The sequence below is a fragment of the Bison bison genome, unplaced genomic scaffold (assembly GCF_000754665.1).
Source record: "Bison bison bison isolate TAMUID 2011002044 unplaced genomic scaffold, Bison_UMD1.0 scf7180017864184, whole genome shotgun sequence".
NCBI classification, from domain to species: Eukaryota; Metazoa; Chordata; class Mammalia; order Artiodactyla; family Bovidae; genus Bison; species Bison bison.
Window position 1 is genome coordinate 942,552 of NW_011494756.1, and position 9,858 is coordinate 952,409.

At 56.3% G+C, this 9,858-nt stretch overlaps 1 protein-coding gene across 1 annotated transcript in view; it reads right to left on the reverse strand.

Annotated features, from left to right (window-relative positions):
* Positions 1-9,858, reverse strand: part of MPPED1 (metallophosphoesterase domain containing 1) — a 65,220-nt gene that overhangs the window by 54,869 nt on the left and 493 nt on the right. The window contains exon 2 of the mRNA XM_010843634.1: positions 769-950. Within this exon, the coding sequence (XP_010841936.1) occupies positions 769-950 (182 nt within the window). The remainder of the gene's footprint in view (positions 1-768; positions 951-9,858) is intronic.

Genomic DNA, 9,858 nt, shown 5'->3' on the forward strand with positions numbered 1-9,858 from the left:
CGTCCAGCAGTCCCCACTGGGGCTGTGGCGGGGAGAGTCGCCGTGAGGTTTCTCTGGATTCCAAGCAAGCAGCTTTTCCCAGGAGGGCACCCCATATTTATGTCTTTCTTATTTTGGAAGAAAACAAAACCAGAGACAAAACCCTGGGGGTTGTGCTTGCGAATCACGGCCCACCATCTCCCACAGCATGGGACGGCGCTCGCACTGCTGCCTGTACCAACAGCTGTCCACGGAGGAGCCCACACCGGAACCCCTGGGCTCCTGCTGGGGCCACGGAGGCCAGGAGGGTCCTCTCATTTGGGCAGCGGTCGAGGGTGGCGGGTGTCTGAGCCGGTCTGACCAGCTGAGCACCTGCCTTGGTATCACTGTTCCCAGAGAGTCATTCATTTGTTCACCCACTCAGCCACTGACTCACCCATTCATTCATTCATTCAGTTAGTTATTGGGACTTACCTGGACCAGGTACTGGGGGCTGGACACGCAACCAGACAAAAATGAACCTGGGTTTGCGGAAGGGAGTCTCCCAGGCCGAAAAATATCCCACAAATAGAAAGTCACAGCACAGACACGTGCTGGGGCAGGAGACCTCCCAGGTGTGACGAGATAGTCAGAGGGCTGAGGCCTGGTCCCAGAGGTCAGGGGCTTCCCTGGGGAGGTGGACAGGTGACAGAGGCCGGGGAGGGGCCAGGCAGAGCAGGGAGGAGGGGCGGCGGCAGGGGTCTGGCCCGAGTCTGGCCGCTCCCAGGCGCCACCCCTTCTGGCACCTACCCAGCCACTCGTTGAATTTCTTCACCTCGCTCGGGAGCCCCAGCTCCGTGAAGTCCCCGGCGTGGATCAGCACGTCGCCGTAGGGCATCTGGATGGGGTCCGTCCTTGAGTGGGTGTCAGACACGCAGACAAAGCGGGTGTAGCCGGGCGGCTTGGGGGCGTCATGAGGCACCGGGTCCACCCTGGGGAGAGAGGGGACCGTGGGGTCCAGGGGCCAAAGCGTTGGGAGCCTACAGCGCACGTCCCATCCAGATCGGATCACGTGTGGTCCAGATCACATCCACCCGCATTCAAACCCTGACCCTCCGCTCACCAATCCGGCAGAAGATTTCCCCCTGAGCCTCAGTTTCCCCTCCGTAACACAGGAACCCCCAGGTGTTGTGTGAGGGTTAAAGGAGGTGATGAGTGGAAAGAGCTGACACGTACAGCCCAGCACGTGGGCCTACGTGCACCTGTGTGATGACCACAATTGACCTGCTGTTTGATAAGCAGTGCCTCTCAACCATTTTTTTTTCCATCATCAGCCTCTAAGGGACCTGATGCTTTTTCTACTCACTCCTCTTGTGAAATTTTAACACCACAGATACTCTGTATATCTGTTCATTTACGATGTGTGTATCTGCACTTTATAATAAGAGTAAGATTTTGTTCACCCCCAAAAATCCAGGTTTCACCCCCTTGGGGGGTTGCTGTCGGCCCCATGGAGGATGCATGGACTGAGGTCCTCATCCAGTTGGAAGAACTGACTCTGCAGGGCCGTGCAGAGAGAGCATCCAGGGAGAGCCATGTGTGCAGGGCAGGATTTCATGGGAACTTGCAAGATAAAGGCACGAAAGGCAAACAGCAATTTTCCAAACCTATGAGCTGGTCTGATTATGTTGAGAACGAGGGCTTTCCAGGGTCCTGCAGGAAAACAGCTCTGGATTTAGAAGACCCAGATCTGCTGATCGTTGCTAACATATAACCTCAAGAAAATGCCTGGCCTTGGTTTGCTCACCTGTATAATGGAGCTCCGTCCCTCACTAGGCAACGACACAGAACATTTAAAAGCTGTGGCTGTGTAACTGTAAGCTCTCGGTCCCCGGGAGGCCCTGGAAGCCCTCTTGTCTTGCACGTGAGGATACTGAGCCGGTGGCCCGGGTGTCCCAGGGAACAAATGCGGACCGTGGGAAACAACCCCAGCTCCCTGCTCCCAGTTCGCGCACTCCCCGAGAACCCCGGCTCTTGCCTCCTCAGCTGACTGGTTCTGCCAGGCTCAAAACGCTGAAAAACAGCACAATGACATTTCAACGAGCTGCTCTCTCCAAATGAGTATGCCGCTCGAGGAGCTGTGTTTAAATCTAATTATGCGGCAAACCAAAAGCAGTACCATATCAGTTACATAAATACTTTTAAAGACATCTTTCTAATTATCCTTTTTTTTTCAGACAATATACTTCGAAGAAATTTAATTAACACCTTACGAGAGACGTGGGTTCAGCATGCTAATGTGCAGAGAGCACGAGGAAGCTCCATCCGCCCGGCGGCAGCCGCAGCCCCGTGCCAGCATCACCCCGTCACCCGGCCTCCGGGGAAGAGACTTCCAGGGCCCTTTGCTGGGGGTGGTTAAGTCAAGCGAGGACCCCCAGCGGGTCAGAGTTAGGTCCGATCGCGGAAAAGGAAGAATTTCTGAGTCTGATGATGTCCAACAGGAGGGTTCTTGGAGTCCTTTCTCTTCTCTCCATTCTTTCCTTCCGTCCTTCATTCATTCAACAAAACACACCCTAAACGCCTACTCGGTACCAGTTATGAGCTTAGAGCTGGAGAAGTGAATGAACCAGGCCAGGTCCCAGACTGATGGTGGAGACGAGACTTGGCCAGCTAGTAACAATAAAGCCACAAGGTCGCATGGGGCAGCAGAGGGCCTGGGGGCCAGAGAAGGCCCTAGTCTGGCCTGGGGCCCCCTGAACTTGCCAGGAGGAGGTGATGCCTCAACCAGTGGAGAAGCGCAAATCTCCCTCCCAGGAATTCCTGCCACTCCTCTGTCCTCTGGGTCGCTCCCCGCCACCACCCACCATATGACAGACAAGTCTTGCAGGTAAGAGGCCTGGGAATCCACCTGTCTGCCCCTAACACAGCTGATATTGGAGCAAGGCAGCCAGTCACTACTGGGCTATTGGCCTGGCCCAATAATTAACATGAGTGAGTCAATCAAACTCATCCATTCATTCATTGGCCTCACATACACCAAGGTTGTAAAGATGCCACAAGGCGGCTGAGACCAAGTCCAAGAGACAAAGAAGGGGGACACAGGGAGTGAGACACCATCCCCAGAGCCACCTCGGGCCCCAGCAACCCCTCGTCCTGTGCATCCCTCCGTACAGGAGCCCTGAGCCAGCTGACGCTCCTGCTGCCCACCAGCCAGGAGCACACAAATTCCACGGGCACTAGTCGGGCTGGGCCTGCTCCTGGAGCCCAGGCTCTTTAATTAACTCCGCTCTTGTTTCTCTTCGCCCTGAGGCTTCTGAGCTCCGTGAGGAGGCAAACCTAATAATCCCCAGAGGAAAAAACAAAAACAGACTTTTATTTCCCTGCACTGTCCTCCAGCTATTCGGATTGTAACAAGTGCTCAACCTTGAAATAATAACAACAGTAATGATATTGATGATTCCCGCGGGTGGAGAGCTCATTGTGTGCAAAGCACTGTACACGCATCTGCTCTCTTCACCCTCACAGGGGCCGTCTGAGCAGGGCACTCTGCATGTGCCCATTTTATAGATGAGGAAACTGAGGATCAAAAAAAGGCTGGCTAGGGACTTCCCTGGCGGTCCCGTGGTTAAGACCACACCTTCCCATGCAGGGGGTGTGGGTTTGATCCCTGGTCGGGGAGTTAAGATCCCATAGGCCTTGTGGCCAAGAAAGGAAAACATAAAACAGAAGCAATATTCTAACAAATTCAATAAAGCCTTTAAAAATGGTCCACATTAAAAAAAGAATTTTTTTTTAAAAAAAGAAAAGGTTGACTTGCCCAGGATCTCAGCTACGGAAGCTGGTGGAGCTGGAATTTGAAGCCAGTTTTTGGTTCCAGAATTCACACCAAGCTGGACTATTTCCAGGCCTTACTTCATTGCATCCAGTCAATCTATAGACAAATGCTTCTTGAGTCCAGCCTACTACATACCAAACACCTGCTGGACACCCATGGAGACCTTGTGCAGCTCCTAGAAACCCCACCTGTGTTTCGAAGGGAGGAAAAGAACAAGAATGAGGGTACTGAGGAGGAGACAGCACGCAAAGGGTGGGAGGGCTTGGCAACACCAGCTGAGCCCGAGATCCCGCTGTGCCTGAAGCTGGGCCCAAACCTGGATGTGAGACAGGACACTCTCCTTTACCCATACAACAGTTTGCAGTCCAGCTAACCCTTGAGTTGTAGCAGCTCGGTGTAGCAAGTAACTGAGGGCTGGAAAGGTTAGTTCCACACCCAGGACCGGGGCTCCTAAGTTATAGGGTAGAATTTGAACCTGGGTCTTCAGAACAGGAATTGGAGCACTTAACCTCATAAAACAGAGGAAAATGGTTATTTCCCAGCCACGTTCTTCGGGGGACCAGAGAGAAAGGATGGAAATAAATGTTCCAGGTCTGGGAGGGGGCAAACTCGACTCCTGCAAAGCGTCTACCTGCCGAGATGGCCCCAAGCAAGTCTGTGGCTCTTTCCTTCTTTCTCTGAGACCTGAAACCTGTCACCGCGTCCCCCCGGCCTCCCCCGGGACCTTCCCACAGGAACCCTGGCGGCAGGGAAGATGCAGAATAGAGAACCCAGCCTCCAGCGTCCAGATCCAGGATAGCGTCTGGGCTCAGTGGCCTCCTCACTGTGCCCAAGACCCTCCCAGCCTCCCATCCGGCTCTGTGCGGTGGGGACCACCCACTCTCTTGGAGATGCTGTGAGAACTGGAAACCTGATGCATGTCCCTTGCAGCCTGTGTCCTACGTCCTGGCCCCCTCTCAGTCTCTCCCCTGAGCCACTGACACCCTGGAAGTGCAACTACTGATGCCAAAAACTCACAGAGGCGTGGGAGGCAGAGGCCGTCCCACCCCATTATCTCGATTTCTGGGGAAACAGGGCACCCTGAAGGTCAGGGGGCTGGATGGCACAGGACCTGTCTTCAGTGAAGTTCCAAAACCGTGTCCAATCATGTGACTGGGCACCAGCCACGGTTTTTAGAATGAGAGATACCTCTAGTCTCCTTCTCTCCTAGCAGTGGGGAAACGGAGGCCCAGGGGAAGGCAAGGACTGGTTGGTGCTAAGCTGCATGATTGCCTAAGGCTCCTTCCCACCAAGCACTGGCTCTAAGGCAAGCCTGCACCCGGAGGCCCCATGCCTCCCTTCCTCCCCACATCCTGGCTTTGCTTTTGCCGGTCCTCCAAGCCCAGGGGTTATGCCGTCGCCACCAGGAAGCCCTCCTTGATCCCCTCATTCTTCCTGGAGCGTGTGCCTTGCCTAATCCTCGCTCCCTTTTCTTTCCCTCCTCCTGTCCGCCATGCTAGGCTTGGGAGATAGCCCGTGTTGGCGGAGGGGAGGAACGCTTAGAAAGCTCTCCCACGAGTGCATGTATCAGCACAGGCTGAAGCAGTGCCGTGAATGGGAGGCTCTGCATGCCTAGATCTGGGGGAAGGAGGGCAGCCAGAGAGATTTGGCAAGGGATCGGGGAAGGCACTCTGAGGAGATGAGATCCGAAGGATGAGTCCGTGTTAGCAGGACATAGACTAGGGGAGGCAGCCTGTGCAAAGCCTGGAGGCAGGAGGGAGAAAGTAAGGTCCCAGAAAACAGAACTCCACCCGGAGCCCTTGGGGAGAGGTTCAGGGTGGCACTTGAGAACAGACAGAGCCCAGGTGAGGGCCGCCTGCCTGCCGTTCCACCCCAACCCCCACCTCTCCTGGGCTCAAGGCTGACCCTCACTGTCTCCTAGAGACCTCGCAGCACCTGGACAGGCTAGGGGCCAGCGGGCCCCTTCTGAAGCCTCCATCTCACCTAGTGAGGGCATCAGCTCTCCAGCCTTACTCAGTGAGGAGGCCGGGAACCAGGGGACACTCCTGGCCTGGCACAGAGTGATGCCCCCCACCCTGCCACATTCATCAAGGACCCCCACACAGTCTGACGTGCTTGGAGGGTCTTTAAATGATTCCACTAGCATGAGACGGATGGATGGCACCACCGACTCGATGGGCAAGAATCTGGGTGAACCCCGGGAGTTGGGGATGGACAGGGAGGCCTGGCATGCTGCAGGCCATGGGGTCGCAAAGAGTCGGACACGACTGGATGACTGAACTAAACCGAACTGAGTATCCACCAATAGGACTCCTTTTAAAGACAAAGAGGGATTTCCCTGGTGGTCCAGTGGCCAAGACTCAATGCTCCCACCCAGGGAGCCTGGGTTCAGTCAGGGAACTAGACCCCACGTGCGCCAGTGAAGACCCAGCACAGTCAAACAAATAAATAAATATTATAAATAAAAAAGGCCAAAGAGGAGTTGCCACGCCTGGCTCCAGTCTCCTCTAAGGTGGATCCCTATGGTAATCTGTCCCTCCTGCATGGTTCTTGCCTTCTCACTCACTGAGCACCAGGCCAGTGGTCCACCTGCCCCGCTCAGGACATAGGGGCCGGTACCTAGAGGGGATCTCCCCAGGGGCAGCACTGCTCAGTCCCCAGGGTGAGGGGGTCTTTGGTCTCAGGGCTCCAAACCCAGAGCCCCAGATCCAGTCATTCATTCTTCAGGCAAAGGCAGCCTGGTTACCACCAGGGTCTCTGGGGGCAACCGCATAAATCACAGGGCTCCATCGGAGGCCACGTTTGGGCTGTCATTGTTGTTATTAAATATAAATTGTGGATTTATTAAATAAGGCCCCTCGCTCCCTCACCCCGAGACAAAGCCCAGGGCGGCGATAAATCACGTGTTGGGAAGTGGCATCTCCCTCGGTGGAGACTCGCCATGGAAACCCACACGCTTCCTCTGCGCGCAGGGTGTGAGTCGGAAGAAGGGGGGTGGGAGACAGCGGCCACCCACCTAGTCCTGCAGGGGCCCGGCTTCACCTGGCTGTGTGCAAAGCTGCATTTCCAAGCCAGGGTGACCCAAGCAGACAATCAGAGAGCACTGGACCAGGAGTCCAGAGCCGGGGCTCGCTGTATGCTGTCCTCGGGAGCCCGGCCAAAATCCCTAACCACCCCCGAGCCCTACTGCCTGAGCCTCAGGAGGGGACCGCACAGAGCAAGCCAGGAGGGATGGAGCAGGGCAGACCAGTGTGAACCTGCTCTGCCCACAACAGCTAAGTGACCGCAAAAAGCCATTAAGCTTTTTCTCCAGGGCACTTAGCGCTACCAGAACCCTACGCTACTGCACTTTCTGACTTTCATGGCACAGCCCACGGGATCATCAGCTCAGTGCAGGTGAGGCTCCATCTGTGGTCACTGCTGAGTCCCGAGCACCTAGTCCAGCAGGCATGGACGCCTGCCGCCAGGCCCCTCTCTACGTGGATCCACATACTTGATGCTCAGCAATACAAGGAGCAGCATTATGTAGGCGGGGAAACAGAGGCACCAAGAGACACATCACAATCAAGCGGCAAAACCAGGACTCAAATCCAGGTGGTCTAGCCTGGAGCCCATGGCAGTGGTTTAGTCGCTAAGTCATGTCCAACCCTTGCGACCCCATGGACTGTAGCCCACCAGGCTCCTCTGTCCACAGGATGCTCCAGGCCAGAATACTGCATGCGTGGCCATTTCCTTCTCCAGGGGATCTTTCCAACCCAGGGATGAAACCTGGGTCTCCTGTATTGCAGGCAGACACTTCACCAAATGAGCCACCAAGGATGCCCCCGGAGCCCACATTCCTAACTAACCAGCGTGCTTGGCAACTTGCTCACAGACACCCCGGCTGGGTAAGTGAATGAAGAAATGAACCAATAAGCCAGAGTTGTTAGATGAGGGGACTGACCCCTCTCACCTGGCCATTCACCGTCCTTCCTCTGACACAGCCTGACCCGCAGGGGCCCACGAGCTTCCTGCTGGGTTGGAAGTTCCTGGACATTCCCACTACCTTTGACTCAGACCCTGCGGCAACTTCCCAACTTGCTGCCCCTGATCCTGCTTCTCTGGGTCTCAACCTACAAGGCAGTTTCTCCAGAGGGTCCTCCCTCAGCCCCTTGGCTCCCCCAACTCTCCTGACTTCTGTAGCCCTAGCTCTGTTCTGCGACTGGGGCTACCCAGGGGTCCCCTACATGACAGCTCTGTCTGTCTCTACTTGGCTTTATCTGCTGTGCCCAGGCACCCCTCTGAATGGGCGTGCACACAGGCACGCACACACACACCCCCACCTGCTCCGCCTGAGGGCCTGGGGCTCCCACCCGTTCCCAGCATCTGGGGACCTCAGGCACTGTACTTGCAGCCCAGGAGGACCAATTCCATCAACAGAAGAGAAAACCCAGCCCTGGGAAGGCCTCCCCTGGCAGCAGCCACGCTAGGCCTCAAGGTCCCAGAGAGACCAAGGAACAGCGTGCTTGAGACTCAAGGCCTCCCGTCCTGCCCAAATCTGCCAATCTGGTTCCAAACTGGACATTGCAGGGAGTTTCCCAAAGAGAAATCTTGTTCTTGTCCTTCAACTGTTCAGTCGTGTTCAACTCTTTGCGACCCCACGGACTGCAGCCCGCCAGGCTTCCCTGTCCTTCATCTCCCGGAGTTTACTCAAACTCATCATATCCGCTGAGCCGATGATGCCATCCAACCATCTCATCTTATTGACAATGCCAGCCCTGCAGCCCCCACGGAAATGAGCAGGCACTGCAGGGAAGAGGGAGGTCCCAGTGCTGGGGCCCAGCCCCAGGCTGGGTGCCCCCTGCCCTCCAGAGCCCTTGCTCCCACGAATAATCGCTGCACCCACCCTTTACAACAGAAGACTCATCCTGAGAGAAACACACAGGAACACGAGGCAGTGACCCAGTCACACCACCTCTGGGCCTGGGAGTGGAACTCCCCCGGGCTCCTTCTCGACTCGGGTCACATCCCAGATCCTCCTGTCTCCCTAAACGGGCAGCGGCCAGCACTTCACGTGACCATTGCCCCCCAGAGCTAGTGCCCATGGCCCAAGAGGAAGCCGGGCCCTGTGTCCTCGGGGGGGGAAATCTGACCAGCCTGCTGGTCTGGGGACCTGCCCTGGGCCCCACAGCCCAGGAACGTCCCACCACAGCTCTCATCTCCTATATTGTCACTGTGGACTCGTGGGGCTCTCCACTCACCAGGGGCTTGTCAGAGACCCAGACAGACCCAGCACAGGGGCACCCCAAAGAGGCTGAGAGGAGTTTCAACAGTGGAGCGGACAACGCCTAAACTCTCAGAGGAAAGCACGTGAGTACTCCTGTCCACAGACATCACCAGGAAAGGATGCTAAGCATGCAGAACACCCTGGATTGGAGGCAGATGTCAGCTACGGTGCCTGCCAGGTGTGTGGGGCTCGCAGGGGGTCACCTGTCTGGCCGGACTGATGGACGGGCCAGCGGAGACAAAGGAGGGGGAGATGGAGTGGCACAGGGAGCCGCCCAGGGCCGGGCCAGGAATTTATCCCCCTCTACCCCGTGCCATCGGCTCCTCTCCCAACCGCTGGAAAAGACCCAGGGAGCAGAAAGGTTCTCCTCGTGCGCGGGTCCTGAGTCTGCGCTCTCACTGCAGCCCTCCTGCTGGGGCGCCTCTGATATTTTCCATCAGCCCCAAAGGGCAGGTGGCAGAATTCCCCAGTTCTCTGGGGGAAGCCAAGGGGGTCTGGGCAGAAGGAAAGGAGAACAGTCAGTCCACGACCAGGGTCTTGCCCTGTCCTGGTCCTGCAGCAAGTCTCGTCTTGCCCCCTCTCTGTGCCTCAGTCTCCCCATCTGTGCAATGAGGAACAGGAATTAGACCAGGGGGTCAGTAACCCAAACACCAAGGGGGCAGCAGCTGGAACTCAGTGCCCCCCGCCCCACAGACGCTACCACGAGGCCAAATGGGCCTGGGGTTGCCACGACTTTGGGTTTCGTAGAGCAAAGCCAGAAGTCTGGATTTTTACGTGCCATCACGTTGTTCTTCAATGT